The sequence below is a fragment of the Sciurus carolinensis genome, chromosome 10, assembly GCF_902686445.1.
Source record: "Sciurus carolinensis chromosome 10, mSciCar1.2, whole genome shotgun sequence".
Classification (NCBI taxonomy): Eukaryota; Metazoa; Chordata; class Mammalia; order Rodentia; family Sciuridae; genus Sciurus; species Sciurus carolinensis.
This window is the reverse complement of record NC_062222.1, coordinates 571713-589664: the sequence shown is the minus strand read 5'-3', so window position 1 is coordinate 589664 and position 17952 is coordinate 571713. Positions and strand designations below refer to the sequence as shown.

The window sequence follows — 17952 nt, the reverse complement described above, 5'->3', positions numbered from 1 at the left end:
TCTTCCAGAAGCTGTGGGGATGCAGGTCTGCGGTGGGGAAGGCCCAGGAGCTCCTGTGCTGCCCCCACCTGCCGGGAGAGCCGTCTGTCAGAGGCCGGGCGGCCCCGCGCTCAGGGGAGTCAGGTGCAGCAGGGGTTAGGACCGCCCGACTCCTGACGCGGGGCTTGCGGTCACCCTTGGCGGTAATTGTCGGTACTGCCGTCCTCATGATGTCACCAAGGGCGGCCGCCAGGCAGAGGTGGTGGCAGCAACAGGCAGGCTCTCCCCAGAGGTGAACCCCTCTCTCCATGCTGGCCAGGCTGTTGGAGGCAGGGTAGAGGGACGCAGTGGCTGGGCTGTCATGGGCACGCTGGCTTTCGTGTGACTGCTCTGTCGTTCCTGACGGAGGGCCCTGCGTTGCCCCTCTGTGCTGAGTACCGGGCTGGGTTCCTGTGAAGGGCAACAGAAGCCCGTCTCTTTTGCCTTTCAGAGCCATGCTGATGACGGCTTGTGACCTCTCTGCCATCACGAAACCCTGGCCCGTCCAGCAGCGGGTACGTGGCTCAGCAGTGACAGGGCAGCCTGCACCTAAGGAGCCTTTGCACGTTCACGGCACATGTCCCCGGGCTTCGAGCACTGTAAAGCAGATCACTGAACAGGGAAGCCCTTCCTTTCTAGAAGATTCAGATGTCGAGAAAGCATCTGTATCAACACAGCCAAAGCTGGCTGCTGGGGAGGCTTAGTCTCAGCACTATTTGGGCTCATTTTGGGATTTTAAAAGCACATCCTTTTAAAATATTGAAAATTACAAGAAGGAAGGTAATTTTCTTATGGTTCGCCTACTAGGCTACCCTCTGCTCTCAGTGGGCTTAGCGAGTGGAGTGTGTTCCTGGGGCTTGTAGATGTGGGAAGTGCTGACGCAGGATGTCAGGAGGGAGCCCTCAGGACCTGCTTCTCCAGGTGAGCATAACTGCCGTAGCATTTTGCAGAGGTGGGGAAGGCTCAGGATAATCACTGGGATGCAGAGCTGTCTACGTGGTGGCTTCGTCTTTCCAGGGTGTGCTCAGTCTTGGCGCACACGGAAGGAGTGGATGTTCTGTGTGTCCAGCTCCGGCTGCGTGGTCCTGGAGCCCAGCCAGAGCAGGCTCATGCAGTGCAGCTCGCTGAGAAGCAAGGCGACGCCCCCTCCGAGTGAGTGTCGGCACTGGCAGGCCCTGGCGCTCAGACAGGCTGTGGTCACCACCACCCTGCCCTTGTGAAATGGGATTACAGGCCCTTTTCCAAATAGAAGGGAAGTGGAAGAGGGGAGTCTGTCTTTCCATTTATCCTTTCTTCTGAATGAAACTACCTGGGGTTTTGTTGAAGGAAAACAAAATAAGAAAGTGTTTTTTTAAAATAAAATAAAATAAAAAGAACCATTGGCAGCTACCAAGGAGAGAGGTTGCTGGTAGTGGGAAGAGGCTAACGTCCTCATGCAGAGTCCCCTGGGCGGCGCACCTCCTTCTGTCTCGGGGTTCCTCAGCAGCTGTGACCCTGGAACTGTGTGCCCATCTGTCCAGTGGAGATGCAGGCCCCCCCATGATGGTCCCAGCCTGGACGGCGGGGCCAGCCTGGCACACGGCACAGGCGTGCTCTCCACTGCTCTGCAGAGTGGAGCCACGCGGGCTCTCCAGCCGCTCTGCCCATGTGGTGTCCTTCTTCCCAACATGGCTGCTCCTGGCGCTGAGCGCACAGCCGTGTGAAGTGCTCCACCTGTAGACGGGACCTCCACCACATCAGAAGGAAAAGGACACAAGGTCCTGCCCACAAAGGTAGCAACGACACGTGTCAGGATCACCAGCCTCTCACTCAAAACGGACACTTTCCTTAAAAGAAAAATAATAGTTTACTCCAAGAGACAGAAAAGGAGTGAGACTTTGTGTTGAGCAAGTAGCCAATGGAATTAAATAGGCAAAAGTGGTTAAGAATCATGCGAATTCTAAATAAAGAGGTAAAACCTCTGTCTCCATTTGCAGATGAAATTATCATACATCTGGAAAGCCCAAAATAAGCAAGGGAAAGGTAAATGAGCAAATCAGCTGTAAGACAGAAGAAAAGACTGTTTATTATGGGGAAGAGTAAATGAGATTATTAAATACCTAGAATAGACAAAAATGCAAAAACCATATGAGAGAAGTCAGAAAACATTTTGTGTTGCTAAAGTACAGATGAGACTGATATAAATGAGAAGGTATAGCATGTTCTTAAGAGAAAAAATCCTTCGTGGAAAGGTATGGTTTCTCCCTCTGTAGGCCGATTTTTATATTTAAGGCAATTACAATAAAAATCACACTAACTTTTGTTCTCAAGCAAGAAAAATTGATTTCAAAATTCACTTAAGAGGGAGTAAAAGCAAAAAGACCCCCAAAATTCCTGAAAAGTTGAAGGAATTCATTGTTCCAATATAGAAACAGAACTACAAAATCTCCAAATCAGAAGAGTTTGGTTTGAGTGGCAGATCGGTGGAACACAGAAGAGCAGACAATCTAGAATTGCATAGTGTTTACTATATAATAAAGATAGCATTTCACATACAGGGAGATATTCAAATAGGGGAAAGAGACTTACAAAACAGTGTTGGAATGAGTGAATAACCAGGTGGAAGAAGAGAACACTGGATCTAGTCCACACGTGTAAACTCCAGACGAAGCAGAGAATTCCATGCAGGGAATTAGCCCACGTGAGGACTAGATAAAAACATGGTGGACCTGTCCACAACTGGGGTTCAGTGTGCAGAGAAGCAAAGGAAATGACCAACAGACTCAATCCCACAAGGAGAGAGCACGTGCATCCAAAGATACCAGGGCATGGAAAGGAGAAAAACTACTTGCCACGTATGTCTGATGGTTAATATTCTTAATAGATAAGGAACTAAAAGCAGAAGAAGGCCAACAACCCTGTAGAAAAATGGGCTGAAGATTTGAACAGAGTTAATAGGAAAGAATGGGAACCACCTTTACTTTTGAGAAGGTTCTCAGAACCTCAATCCTAAGAGAAAATATAAAGCGAAACTTACACCAACATAGCAGACTTGCACGGAATCTTGTGGAGTGCCATTCCCAACACTCAGATGCTAGAAACAGCATGAGAGTGGATCAGTGTGTCGCGAGGTATCCCATCACACTGTGGGGTGCCGTGCAGCCCTGAAAACCAGCAGGCGATTAAAGCAGCATCCCAGATAACTTGGAAACATGCCCAGCAAAGGAGACACACCTGATTCATCAGTAGAAAGTTCTAGAACAGGCCAACTGGTGAGGTGAGAGAATCATCATGGTGGTTTGGGAGGGAAAGAAAGGAAGGGCAGAGGACCACTGGGAAGCCGCGTTGGGCTCCTTCTGTCTCAGGCGGGGTGTGTGTGCGCACCCCATGCATTTGCTAACATGTGAACTCTGCGCTCAGCTCTACGCAGCTGCTCCTCCATCAGTGAAAATCCACAGACACCATTTTTCAGCAGTCAGATTGACAAACTTCCGTAAGTTTCACAGCATGCTCACTTGGGGAAGCTGGGGACACCAAATGCACAGTGCCTTCAGGAGTGTTCAGACTTGTGCCCTTTCCACTGCTGTGGGCATCTTATCCCAAGGACACTGGCGAGAGCGTAAAAGTCTCTTATGCAGGTGCTTATTTTACTGCTGTTTGTAATAGCAAAGTCGAGAAAGAGCCCACGTACTCGTCAGTGGTGATGGAATGAATCGTGGCCCATCTCACACAACCAGCCCCATGCAACTGTGAATAGAAATGAGGATTCTCTCTCTGCAGTGAGTACAAAGACAGATTTGTACTTGTGAAAAAAGCAAGCTGGAGAAAAATGTGAATGTTACGCTACTAATCACCTAAGAAGGAGCAAATGCTAATATCTGTATTATATAAATGTTTATATTAAAAAACACAAAACCAGGTTTATCCACAAAGGGAAGTGAATGGCTTCCCAGGCAGGATGGAGGGAGTGTGTCCTAGCCAGAGCCCAGAGCTCAGGGCTCTGCTGGTCACGTTGGTCACACTCTGGGACCGTGTCAGCAGTTTTCCTGATTGTAACATAAAAGTGAGTATATTTCTAATATCACAAAAACATGGAAGTAAAATGAAGCAAACTCAGTATTAGTGCTGACCTGCTCTGGGGAGTACTGATTCACTCCAAGAGACATTAGACCTGCTGCGGTAGAACCAAACAGCCATCAGGAACCTTGGAGTGGCCATGTTGTTAGGGGCAGTTGTGTGATGACCACAGTGTGGGCAAGGTGGCAAAAGGAAAAGGAGGGATTTTACCAGTGGTGAGTCAGGACTTCCAGCTCTGGTGGAGAGAGACCTGACAGACCAGAGCTGGTGGAGAGAGACTTGACAGACCAGCGCTGGTGGAGAGAGACCTGACAGACCAGCGCTGGTGGAGAGAGACTTGACAGACCAGCGCTGGTGGAGAGAGACCTGACAGACCAGCGCTGGTGGAGAGAGACTTGACAGACCAGCGCTGGTGGAGAGAGACTTGACAGACCAGCACTGGTGGAGAGACCTGACAGACCAGCGCTGGTGGAGAGAGACCTGACAGACCAGCGCTGGTGGAGAGACCTGACAGTCTGCGGCTTGCTAAAACCCTCTTGTCCTGAATCTGAGTTGGAGAACTCAAATTAGGCTTAGAATAGAACTCAGGCCTCTGGGGGCTGAGTAGCCATGAGCAGACCTGGAGCCCAGCTGAGACCTCCAAACTGCTGTCCTCTAGGAGCAGGGCTGAACATGGCCATGCGGGCTGGAACCCACAGGAAGCTCACGGGCGAGCTGGGAGAGTATCTTCTCACACCAGCAAGGGGGCCCCAAAGACCCAGGGAGGACCCAGCTCAGTGAGCCCCAGCTGCCAGCCTGGAACCAGGATGGAAGTGCATAAACATGTTTCAACCCAAGAATTCAAAGTAACACTAAGGTACTGAAAACAAAGCCTTCCACGGTGGTCTTGAGAGCAAAGGCATTTTTAAAGTGGTGAAGTGGGAAATCGGGCATTTCTCCTTTCTCTTCATGAACCGTACTTCAGGACAACTCCATAATTGGCATGGGAAGCCTCACCTGTTTTAACTAATAAAGCAAAAAGGAGTGTTGGCTCTGACCATCACCTTCCACAGCCCCTGAACCAACGAATGTGGGCAGAGAGCGTGATGATCGCCAGTGTCACAGAAAGAGAAGCACCTGGGCTTTCTAGAGCCACGGGTGAAGTGCAGCACTGCCCACGCGGGAGCCAGGCCGGGAGAGCTGGTCTCGGCCCACCGGCCTCCAAACTGCATGGCCCTGAAGGAGACGCAGGGGCCAGACCTGCCAGCAACATCAGTGAGTGCAGTCTGCAGGGAACTGCAGGACAGCAACCCAGCTTACCCATCGACGGAAGGAGAAACTGAGGAAACCCCAGAGAAGGACCTGTAGATGAGAAGTAGCGTAAGGGGTCTGTCCACCCCCCACCATCCACGGCCTGCTGGTGCTGTGTCTTGGCCGCACCTTGGGGTAGCAGGTGCTGAGTGAGCAGCTGCCGCATCCTGCCCAGGGGCCCCGCTTCCCTCTAGCTGGCCGAGCAGAAGCGCGTCTTGCTTTAATGCTTCCTTACAGAGTCCCAATGGCTCGTCCAGTGATAGCCTCATGTAAAGTGAGTCACGTGCCATTTGCGTCGCTTGCCACGCTCTGTTCTGGTTTCTGGTGTGGGTGAAACAGGCGTGGCAGCGGGAGTTCTCTCCATTCGGGTCTCTGTTTTAAAGACCCGCGTGCTTCTCCTGGCCTAAACTCAGTCTTTTGTTTGTTCCAGATAGCAGAACTGGTAGCAGCTGAATTTTTTGACCAAGGAGACAGAGAGAGGAAGGAACTCAACATCGAGCCCACGGTAAGAACAGCGCCTCCTGGTCCTGCCCTTGGGGTGTCCTTCTCGCACTTCTGTGGGGCCTTCCCTGGGCTACACGGTGGCTCTTTAGGTTGCTCGGCACTTGTCCGATTAGAAGCATGAATGTCACACAGAAGGCGGGAGCAGGGAGGGGACGCCTGCAGTCCCAGTTGTCCCTCCGGCTTGCTAGCAGCTTGCCATTCAGATGCCCAGGCGCTGGTGTTCGTGGCTGCGTGGAGCACCTACAGCCGCCGCCACGCTCGCTCTGACTTAGGACGTGCGCAGTCCGCGTCGCCTGCGGCACAGTGATGAGAGCAGATGCTGAGCGTGTGCCTGCCCTTCTCACCGTCAGGACGTTCCCAGAAGGGAGCACGAGACTGGGGGTGTCTTTTATACCAAGCACGGATCTCAAACCACGGAAAGCTGCTCCCACCACGAGAAACCAACCCGGTCTTCTCCGTCCTTGGGTGGGGCGTGCATGAGGCTGCTACCTGACTTCCTAAGCTGGCCCGTTTCATCTTTTTAGAGCCAAATTTCATTGTGTTCTGCAAATAAATGGTCGTCTGTCTGTCTGTGTTTCCAGGATCTGATGAACAGAGAGAAGAAAAACAAAATCCCCAGCATGCAGGTTGGGTTCATCGACGCCGTCTGCCTGCAGCTCTACGAGGTATTTACGCTTACGTCATGCTGTCAACTAAAACCTTAAGTAAATCAGAGAGATTGGCACTAGGCACGTATTTTTTGTTCTAAATCAAGAAACAAGAAATGAAAGTGTTAGTAGTCTTGCTTCTTTTGCTGATAAATGTTTGCACGGAGCACAGAACACATTTTATATTCGCTGTTCTCGAAAACCTTAGTTCACTCAGCTTAAATGCCCACTGTGTGCAGGCCCACGGGTTCCTACTGTGTGCTAGCGCACTGGCACCTGCTGTGTGCTGGGCTCCAGCGAGCTCTTCCGGGAGTGCTTGGAGCAGGGTGTGGAGTTGCCCCTGGGGGCTGAGCTGGCTCAGGGTTCTTCTCGCCGCCCACACCCCCACCCTGGGCCTCCATGAGGAAAGTGCCTCTGGACTTTTTCCCTCTGCCACGCCGGATTGGGATATTAAGAGACTCGTTCTGAGGACAGGAAGGAAGTGTCTAAGGGTATTGCAGGCTCCTGTTCCCACACTTAGCTGGCTTGGCCTCTTTGGACTTTTAGGAGTTGGGGATTTTTGCTTAGTTTTCACGTGAAAAGGTCCACCACCCCAACCCAGTTTACCAGTTTAGATGCTTATGACCCAAGTGCAGAAACTAGATTCTGTCTTCATCTTTCAAACAGAAAACTGTTTTTAGCATTTAATTATTTGGAAAAAGAGTGTTTAGCATGGAGTTACCACAGCATGTCGAGACCAAAAGAGTCCTGGAAGGTTTCCACCTGGGCGTTGCCGGGATTGATTCAGAGACTGGATTTCTGAAGTGCGTCTTCCAGGGAGATGGACTCTTCACCCCAGGCAGGGACCCCTGAACCACATCTGGGGTCCAAGCAGAGAATGGGGTAGGGAAGCAGTGGCCAGCCAGGAAGAGGAGCCCTCCAGGGCACCAGCGCCGCCCCTCCTGCTTGCCTGCCGCCCTGCCTGCCAGTCCTGGGAGTGCCAGGCGACCTGAGCGCGGCACCCTGCGCAACTGCCACCTCCTTGCTGGCTGGTAGAGTTCCCAGCTGAAAATATGGACGGGCTGTCTGGATCTCTCCAGTCCCTGTAGGTGGTGGGAACGTGTCAGATCTCCATGGCAGGCTTCACAGCCTTGCGTCACGCTCGTGCGGGACCCATGCGTCCCCGTGTGTCGCGGACTGTCGGGACCCCTGCGTTCAGGCCGGATAGAAGACGCGGTGTGAAGCTGAAGCGTGTCCACTGCTGCGGCAGCGGCGAGTCGCACAGCCACCCGGCCCTCGCGGGGAGCGGCCGGAAGCAGAGTGACAGCTGTGTGCACACCCCGCGCTTCCCCAGCAGGGCCGCGCTGCAGGGCCCATAGCGCGTCCTGGCCATGACCTTGTCTCCGCTACCATGTCTCTAGTGAGGAAGCGCCACGCCGGCATGCGCAGCGCCCAGCCCTGCCGCGCCACCAGGTGCTGGGCATGTTTGGTTCTCCCTGTCAGGAGGCAATCCTCCTTGCACGTTGCTGTGGCTCAACACAGACAGCGGTGCCTCACTGAGTGAGAACTGACCCTGACCGTGGCCTTCGATGAACACCCCCGGCCGTGCCTTGCATAAAATCACCTTGCAGGAAATCTCTACAGCCAAGAAGGCCCGCAGGTCCCACCCCAGAGCCATCTGCACCCCAGAGAGCCGGCCCCACTCAGCCTGGTCCACACCCCGGCGTCGCAGGGGCCTCCCTCACTACCGGCTCCTGTGTATGCACCCCGCTGGGAAGGTCAGGGCCCCCAAGAGAGGAGTGAGCGCAGCCTGGGTGGGCTCACAACCAGGGAGGGCGCGGGCCCTGGCGGCTTCCACCCGGCTTCCTCCCACTGCTTGCTCTCTTCTCTCTCCAGGCCCTGACCCACGTGTCGGAGGACTGCTGGCCTTTGCTGGAGGGCTGCAGGAGGAACAGACAGAAGTGGCAGGCCCTGGCAGAGCAGCAGGAGAAGACGCTGGTCAACGGGGAAAGCAGCCAGGCCAAGCGGAACTGAGGGGCCGCTGGCGCGGTGTGGAAGAGTCAGAGGGCACCTCTGCGGAGCCCCCGTCCCCCTGTGCACCGTGCAGACATCCTGTCCACACGCGGCCACTGCTGTATTCTTGTTTCTGCACGACTTTCCAGAGCACAGCATGGTGTGCTTTTAGGGGACATTTCCACAGCTTCTGGACACGTGTCCGAGCCGCTGGACTGAAGCCGTGGTGGCCCCCTGCTGGGGTGCAGGTGCTGCTCCGCAGCTGTTTCCTGCTCCGGGTTTATAATAACTGGTTCCTGTGTTTTCTGAGTTGCCAGTCTTTCAACAAGGTTTGGAATCTTGCTTTTCTCCACTGGAGGCTAGGAGCATATTGACTGCATCCTGGGGCATGCACCCCACGACCCCCAAGGGCATGCTAGCCTCACTGGCCGAGGTCAGCAGGGGAGTGAGGAGGGGCCCGATCCTGCAACCAGCCAGAGGAATGCCCACAGGAGGTCCTTCTGAGAAGCAGTGGTTTGAATTCTGAACTTTTTGAAAATAATTTTCTCATCTTTCATCTCCTTTAAAACCACAGTCTGTACATCAGCGTCCTAGATCTCAACAGAAAAGTGGTCTAGGCGCTGACCTAGAGGAGGCGTGGCTCGATGATGGAGCACGGAGCCTGTCTCTCGTTTCATCTGCCAGGTGCAGCCTGGAGGAAAGTCCTATTCGTGTCAGCAGCAGACACTCTCCAGACAGGAGCTGCAGGAACAGGAAAGGAGCCTCAGCCAAATGAGATCGGCAGCACTGGGACGCTGCGTGTTCTGGCTCACAGGGCAAGTCCGGCCTGAGCCAGCGAGGCTCGGCGCCCCGCTGGCCACAGTGCGGGTGACCCCCCCACGGCTTCCAGCACAGTGCACACCTTCCTGGGGTCTGAGCCCAGTGCAGCGCCCCTGAGTTCCTGTTTGCCCAGCGCTGGGAAAGCAGGGTGGAGAAGCCGCCCTTGGAAAGGACTTCTGCTCCATGTGTGCAGACTTCAGATCGGGGGAGCAGGAAGTCTGGTCTGTCCCAGCACCCTGCCTTGGTCAGGTGCATCGCTGTGACAAGACACCTGACAAGACCCAGGAAGAGCGGGCTTAGGGTTCAGTCCCTGGTGACGGCTTCACCGCTCTGGGCCTGGTGTGGGGCAAGCATCATGGTGGAGGAGGCCGCTCGGCCCCCTGCAGCTGGGAAGAGCGGCAAGGGCCTTGGGCAAGAGCACCCCTGGGCAGCCCCCGTGACCCACCTCCTCCCCACACCCCACCTGCCAGTCACCACCCCAGGGGTCCATTCCAGCTCGGGCCTCTTGCCATCCATCCACTTCTCCTCCGCATGTCCCTGCCCCGACGGGAGCTCTGGGGACACCTCACATGCAGCCACAGCACGCTCTCCCACCTTCCTGTGAGGAGAGGAGAGGTGTTTGCTCTGGGAGGCTGTCACCGAGGCGGGCCAGGCCCCCTGGGCAGGGGTGTGCCGCTGTCTCAAGCCTTCCAGGGCCTGTGGCTCCGTTCAATCCTCTTACTCCCTAGGCCTCGGCATGTCCCTCTGAGTGGTGCATGTGTTGAGGCACGGGCTCTATTCCTGCCCTTCAATCAAGAGGAGGCAGGACGAAGGGCGCGGCCGTCCCTGGTGGGGGGCGTGTCCAGGAAGCCCCCACTGGTGTTGCTACACGACTGGACCTTCAGCATGTGGCTTTATTTTATGACACAGATGAAAGCTAAGGTTGCCTCTTGGTGGCCCTGGAGTGTGAATTACACAGATTCACCAGCAACAGTCGTGCCTGCATACTGAACACACTGTGCACGCTTGCACAATTCCCTAGAGTAGAGTCTCTGATAAGCTCTTTCCGTCACACCCCCATGATCTACCAGTTATGCCAAAATACACAGCCACACTCTCGGGCAGTTTATTCAGACCCCCCTGACGTGTGCTACTGAGACAGGTTCTACGCGGAGGACTCGTGTGTGTGTTTCAGCAAGCATTTGGGTAAGGCGTTGGCTTGTTTTTAGATAGCAGTTTTTATTTCATTGGTTTGGACAGCAAAGAAGTCAGGCAGGGCCTGCTGCTCTGCCTTGATGCTGGCGCTGCAGCTCAGAGGGAACCCAGGTGTCTGCGGGGCTGGCTGGCTCCGCTGTCCTGACTGGTGGGCATCGTTGCAGATTAGGATTGCTACCCGTGGGCCAGGGGCCCAGATCCATTCTGTTCTGCAAATGCTTCCTTTCCAGGACCTTCACGTTGGGAAACAGCAGAGTCCTTCCTGACCCCACCCTGTACTTATAGTACCCACGACTTGTAAGAAATTGTTCTTGCTCTAGGCTGGTAGGTTGGCTGGTTGGGAATAGCAGACGAATGTGATACCACTTAACTTCAGTTCTCAGCCAGAAAAGCCCCAGTACTTTGCTGACTGGTTTGAAGAGTCTGCACAGCTTCTGGCCTCCTGTTTTTCAGAGTATTGGCCTTTCTAGTCACCATGATGTGAATTCAGAGGGTGTGCACCCTTTCTAGGCCTGTGCAGAGTTAGGGGGGACAAGGATGCAGCCCTGGGGTGCCCAGTGGGCCTCGGAGACCCATGGGAACGGAGCACAGGGCCAGAGAAAGCTCAGAGCCCACAGGTCCTGGCACTTGAGTTTCCAAGAAGGAGAAACGGCGGGTCCTGCAGGGTGTGGTCTCAGGCCCTTTGAGCGCCCTGCCGGGGCACAGACTGAGGCGATGCGTTGTCCCTCGCTCCTCCCCTTGACCGGGGTCCTCTCATGCAGGCCTGGAGCTAAGAGTGAGAACAGTCTGAAGGGCCGGGCTCCTGGAGGACCAGGGCCCCAGAGGCTCGGCCAGCAGGGAAGTGCCTTCATTTCAGCAGGTGGCACAGGCGCCACAGGGCTCCAGGTGGCCCCGCAGCTCACCAGGCCGCCTCACGTGATGCGCTTGCTTTGTTTTTTGTTGTGTTTTTAAACGGGACCGATTTGAGATGAGGGGAAAGGCAGCTGCGGTCTCCTCCTGAGAGCTGCGGGGTAGTTGGGAGGGAGGAGGGGCAGGGTGGCCCTGCCACAGGCAGGTGAGCCTGTGCACAGGTGCAGGAAGGGCTGCCCACCCGCCCCATGTGGGGCCAGCACACAGCTGCCTGCCCGCTCCCCGCCGCCTGCACACCAGGCCTCCTCCTCGCCCCAGGCTCCCGCGGGATCCGTCAGATCGCGTCCCTTGTCCCCGTGTGACTCTTGGGGCTGTGAACTGGGCAGTGCTGACCCCCGTGCTCAGGGCGCCCTCCACACCCCTCCAAAGCCTGTGTGGCCGTATCCTGTGAATGTAGCTGGAAGCCATGTAAATAGTGGGAATAGGAATTTCTGGGACAGCTTAAGAAAGGAGACCTTGTGAATCACCACTAGCCACTGTTAAATCTATTTGTATTCTTATACCTTTTCAATATGTTTGGACAAATACATAGTTTCTGGCACTATTTTTATACTAGGATGAAGGAGTCACTGTGTACCTCACCATTTAGCTTTGCAGTCACAGTGATCGTCATGAAAGTCGATCGCCGCCTTCTCCCACCAAGAGCCCCCGATGGCTCTTCTGTGACACCCACCCACCCCTGGCACTGTGCAGTCGCAAGCCGGCCAGGGAGGTCCCTGCACTGTGCAGACTCACCTGTCTGCTTCTTGGAGTTGCCGTGCTTGGTAGAATAAAGAATGAATGGGTCCCTGGAGTGCCGTGTGATTATTAGGGGACTCGGAATCTTCCGAGTTGAGAACTGACGGGGACTTTGGGTCTTGGGCTGGGGAAATGGACCAGTGGTTTGAGACACAGGTGGAACTCACCTGTAGTCATACCAGCAAGAAGGACGTGGCTTAGCCGGCCCTTGCCCCCGCCCTGTGCTGTCTCCATGGTGGCCTCCCTCCTGGCAGGGCCTTTGCTGCCCATCTGAGGACAGCCTCTTGTGCCTGCCTCCACTCCTCAGGTCCACACCACCCTGGCTCAGTTATCTCCAGCCTCCTGCCACCTGAGGAGCTGAGGCTCAGGAGCTGAGACCTCCCCTCAGGGTTTCAAAGCAGGTGCCACTCCACTTCACTCTCCTGCTGAGCTTTAGATTTTAGAGGGCCCACGTGGCTCTGCCCGGGTCAGGTGGGCTTCTTGAATATTCCGCACCTGGTCTGGTTCCACTGGTTTCACAGACCACTCCTCAACTTTGTTCGCCTGGTGAGTGGCAGCCTCCATCCGACACCAGCGTCACCAGCGTTGGTGCTGCGCCCGGGGACTCTCCCCTCCAGGTAGGACGGCGCGGAGTCTGTGAGCTCACCGTTTGCTGCACAGGCCTTTGGGGGATGTCTAGGCTGCTCCAGGTCCAGGCTGGGGGACATCGTGCCTCCAGGCAGGAACGGTTTCCAATAAGGACCAGCAGAGGCACGATTTCCAGTTGTGTTCCTGGCCCTAAAGAAGGAATAGGAACTCTTCTGGTAGAAAGAAAGAAGGGAAAAGAGAAGGGAAGGAAGTAAGAGAATCCAAGGAGAATGAAATTACATGTGGGGAACGTGGACTCTCTGAGCCCTTCCCGCAGGAGCCGGAGCGTCCGAGAACGCCCGCGAGCCGCAGCCTGTGCCCACGCCTGTGCCAGCCCACTCCTCCTGCCCCAGGCTGGCACGTTCCGCACAGCCTCTGCCTGCGCACCCGTTGGTGGGGTTTTGTTATCGGCTTGATCTTTAGTCATTGGGTTCACATCAGAACTGGCTGGAGAGTGCAGGGTACTTGGCAGGGAGCCTGGCATGCCCTCTCCCAGCTCCCCGCCCCCTCCACTGTGCCCGTGGTGAAGGGTCCACTCTGCCCGTGGGGAGGTCTGTGGGTCTTGACCAGTGGACAAAGCCTGTGTCCACCCCTACGCAGTGCGGGGAGCAGTTCCACTGCCTGGAAGTCCTCTGTGCTCCACCCGCTCCAATCCCCGATGCTGCTGACCCTCCGCGGCCCTGTGGCTGGATGGGGACAGCAGCGCCCCCCAGTGGACTTCCTTCCTTCCTTCTTTCGTTTAGTAAACTCGGTCTCCTCCGCGTCTGCTCACGGCTTGGTAGCGGGTTTCTGTTCAGCAGTGAGTAATGCTCTGTGGTGTGCTGGACCACGGGTAACATACTTTCCTGCATTTCATCCTGTATTTAGATGGAGTCCCTTTATACCCTGCAGGTTCCGCTGCCTGGAGACTTCAAGAAAACTTCCATCCTTTCAGTACACTCCTTTTAAGTAAGTAAAGAATATACATGATAAAATAGATCTCAGGAGAGTTTGAATACTATAAAAAAAGTTTTACATTTTCAGTGCAGAAAGAGCAGCTGAAAGCAGAGAGTAGACCTGCAGCATGGGGCACGTCCTTCTGTGGTGCTAATTCTGGTCAGGGCTTCTGTCCCGGGTTCCAGTACAAGCTTGCTCTTGGGTCGCTGCCATGCCATGGAGGGCGCGTCTGGAAGCCGCTCCAGGTGGAATGCGCTCTGCCATCCGCACACCTCTCCAGGAGCCTCCTGATCTCAGCGGTTGCGAGGCATCGACCTTGCGGCCATTCCTGGCAGTCTCCTGCGTTAACTAACGGGTCCACTGTCACAAAACCGCGCCCCCACCTGAGGGTCCCACAGGCCAGGGTCTCGGTACATGAATGAGCAATTTAAAAGCCCCAGGCCCACCAGAGGGGGCTGCAGTCTGCGCTCCGAGAAGCCCCTGACCTAAGAGGCGGCGGTTTTCTTCTGATTCCTTGGGATCCCTGGAGTAAAGAGGACTGAGACGCAGCCCCACTCAGTGGGCCAGGTGATCGCAGGAGGACACATTTTATCAGAGAGACTCCTACATGGTTCAACAGCAAGCTCACGCTCTCAAATTATTTGGATTTTTCATCTCAACAAAAACACTGCAGAGTCTGTTTACGCAGGGACAGAAAGGGAAGCGGAGGCCTCTGGACCGGCTCCTGCAGGGGTCAGAGGCACTGCCAGCCCTCCTCCCCCCAGAGGTCTCGTCCTTGGAGGTCACTTCACTGCAGATGGCCAGAGTGACGAGAGTCAGTCTCTCACGATTGGAGAAAAGGCAAACGGGACGCAGCCTGCGCGCGAGTCAGGCCGGGAGGGCAGAGGCAGAGAGCTGCCTTTCTCCTGGTGCTGATAGTGCCGCCAGTGGCTCACGGTTCCTGGGACCTGGGAGTAGAGGACAAAGGCGCCCTTCTCACCTCGCTGCGTTCTGATGCACTGGGAGTGACTGGGAGGAAGTGGCACTCACTGCTCCTCACAGGACACAGCAGTAGTCCAGCTTTGGAAGGGGCCCTGGGGAGGAGCTGGGCAAACCCTGAGAAAGAGCCGTCTGTCCTGAGTGCATCGTGTCTCCAGAGACGGGTGAGAAGGCGAGGCCGGGAGCTCTCAGCGGGAGCACAGGGTGGGCTGGGCCTCGGGCCTCGGCCTCCTGCTGCCCTCCTTCCCCGCCTCTTCACAGCACTCCAGCTGAGGGGCAGCAGGCCGCCCTGGCCAGAAGGAGGGCGAGTGGCCTGGCCCTGCTTGCTCCTCTGCCTCCCACGCTGCAGGGGAGCCCTACTCTCAGCACCCTTGGCCCGCCGTTCCCTGCCTGAGGAGCTTCCAGCAGAGCACAGGCAAGGAGGGACGCCTGGAGCGGGACCGCGTGCCAGCAGCTCAGTCCTGCTCACAGTGCTGCACGGGGCCGATGGGAGGGGAGGAGAGGAGGCAGAGGAGGCCAGGTCCCTGGCTCCAGGCCACAGAGCTGGGAGGTGGGCCGCTCCAGCCCCCAGGCCCGGGCGCCCTTCCCCACAGTGCTGGCACCCGTCTCTGAGAGCAACGTCGCCTCCAGCCCCGTCACCCACAGGCCAGTGGAGACAAGAGTGCACACGCCACACTACCTGTGCCTTCCTGGGGGACACTCCCGTGGTGTCTCCCGCCACCTGCAGAAGGGCCGGGGACCAAGGCTGCCAGGGGGCTGCTCTCTCGGGTACGGTGGTTCCTGCTCTCACCCCTCTTTCTCCACGAGGTGCCTACATCCCAGCAGAAACCTGGCGAACGTGCTTCAGTTCCCTCTCACCTGAGGAAAGGGGCTGAGGGGGCAGTGGTCGCCCAGCTGTCCCCGCGCACTTGCTGCCTCTGCTTGCTTCAGCAGAACCCAGCCCTCCTTCACATGCCCTGGAGGGGCTTGGGGGCCTCGAGGATCTGCCGCCCGTCAGTCATGTGTCGGCATGGCCTCGGTCAAAACAAGGCCTCTGAGCTCATGGTTCACAGGCTGGCCACGCTGACCGCGGTGCATACAGAGCCCGTGCGGGGCCTGGGCCGGGCCACAGCTGGCGGCTGGCCCAAGGAGGAGGACAGCGTCTGCGGCAGCCCAGCCTGCTGACGTGACCAGGGCAGGAGCACACCTTCTCAAGTGCAAGTTCACTAGGTCTGTTTCTCCAATGTTTCTACTTCAGGAATTTCCTCCTAAGGAAATTAAGGTGTGTGTTTTAAAATCCGTACAATGTTCTAATAATGGAAGTAGCAAACAATAAAAATATCTGTCTCTTGGAGAACCAATTAAATAAATTATAATACACTTCTACAAAAGAATACCACACAGCCACTTAAAAATATAATTCAGAAATAATTCTGTTGAAATGAATGTATTCAGCTTAAAAATAGATTTAAAAACTCTATTAATAGGACTAAATATTTTGTAAAGAATATGATTGAATAGACATTAAGCTGCTACTAACAACAGTCTCTGGAAAAAAGTGTTCATGATTTAGTCGTTTTTACTTTTCAGTATGTCCTGCTTTTTCTGAGATTGGCCTGCTAGTTTTGCCACTAGGACAGGAAGAAAGTCACGGAAGAGCTCTTGAAAGAGCAGAGCGTGGGGAGCTGTCCAGTCCCGGGGCCCACCTGCCCTGAGCCCAGGGCAAGGCTGCTCCTGGCAGAAGGGCCATGGCCCCACATCTCCGAGCCCTAGAGGACATGGATGGGGCCAGCATTGCCTGGTGGACATCACTGCTGCCTCCTGCCTCCCGGGGTGACTCCCTGGACCACGGCCTCCTGAGGATTTGTTGCAGATGAAGGAATGTTCTTGTAAACAACTGGACGCTTGAACTTGTGCTCCTGGACACACTGACCATCTCCAGACAACCCCGAGGGAGTCAAGTTGAGAAGGAACTGCTGGCCCCTGGTGTCCTGGTCCCCAGCAGTGTCAGGTCCGTGTCCCTTAGCAGTCCCCTCTCACCACTGTGCCACGTGCTTCCTGCTGCTCATTCTGGGGAAAGGTTTTTAAATTATCGGACAAGTACTTCCCTGTGCTCCACGTTCTCTTTTCACATTCTGAAACTTTTTCATTATTCGAGTCGCGCCTCCTTCCTGGACTGGCCCTCTAATTTCTTTTCTTGCATATTTCCGAGCTCTGCTTGTTGTGTACCTTTGGTTGCTTCTCTCCAGCTTTGTCTTCTAACTCCTTCGTTCAGTTTTCACTCAGCCCATCACGTTTTTAATTCCTAAGAGCAGTTTGTGTTGGTTGCCTCAGTCCATCGGTGCTGCTATTATAAAATCCCACCGACTGGAGACTCTATAAAGAGACATATTTCTCGTTGCTTTGAAGGCTGTGAGTTCAGGACGCAGGTGCCAGCCAGCATCTGTGTCTGGTGAGGTCTGGTGGAGGGCATGGGGAGAGAGTGCTCTGGACAGCCTCTCCCCGTTTTCCAAGGGCGCCAGTCCGTTGAGAGGCCAGAGTCCTCGTTGAGAGTGCCTCCCAACGGCCGCACTTCTTAGTACCACAACGATAATTAGGCTTCGACAGAAATTTTAGTTCAACCATAAAAATGTATTAGTCATTGGCACTAAGGATCGTCTCTATTCACATGCACAAACCTGATGGTGGACAGGTGACGGATGGACAACTGCATTTTAAACTGGAGAATCTGATAAAGCAATGTTCAAAGTACCTTACTGCCGCACGTCCTGTGTGGGCGAGGAAAAGAGTTCCTGTCAGAGGGAAGGGCTGGCTGTGAAAAAGTAGGTGAGAAATTTAATAAAAAAGGAAAACAGGAGACAATTATCTTTTGAAGCAGGGGCATGACGGATTGAGTGTCCGTAAGGGACTGGCTCTAATGAAACAGAGCAGCCTGCATTTTCTTTATTCATAGTGGTGCAGATCAAAGGGGGACAGTAGGAACTTCTCTGAGAATCAGGCTGGGGTGGCGCAGAGCAAGCCGTTTTGCTCTCTAGTAGGCCAGTGGCTCATCCAGGGCCATGAACCACTGTCCGGAAGCCACATGCTCCAGGCAGTCTGGAACCATTTCTCATGAGTGTCAGGTCCTGAGAGCCTGATTTCCGTGTCTGACAGCTCCACCAAGCCTGGTTGTATTTGCTGGCCGTGTATGGTGCCCAGCGGTACATTTCAATGTGAGGTCTTAGGCCACAGAGCCTAAATTTCAAGGAAAGTGACTGATTTAAGC

General features: G+C 55.0%; 1 protein-coding gene across 5 annotated transcripts in view; it reads left to right on the top strand.

Annotated features, from left to right (window-relative positions):
• Pde5a (phosphodiesterase 5A) overlaps positions 1-12237 on the top strand; it is a 95448-nt gene extending 83211 nt beyond the window's left edge. For all 5 annotated transcript variants that reach the window (XM_047566450.1, XM_047566453.1, XM_047566451.1 and 2 more), the window contains exons 18-21: positions 470-533; positions 5795-5869; positions 6450-6533; positions 8391-12237. In XM_047566450.1, the coding sequence (XP_047422406.1) occupies positions 470-533; positions 5795-5869; positions 6450-6533; positions 8391-8528 (361 nt within the window). In that variant the 3' untranslated portion in view covers positions 8529-12237. The remainder of the gene's footprint in view (positions 1-469; positions 534-5794; positions 5870-6449; positions 6534-8390) is intronic.
• Positions 12238-17952: the final 5715 nt, after the last annotated feature.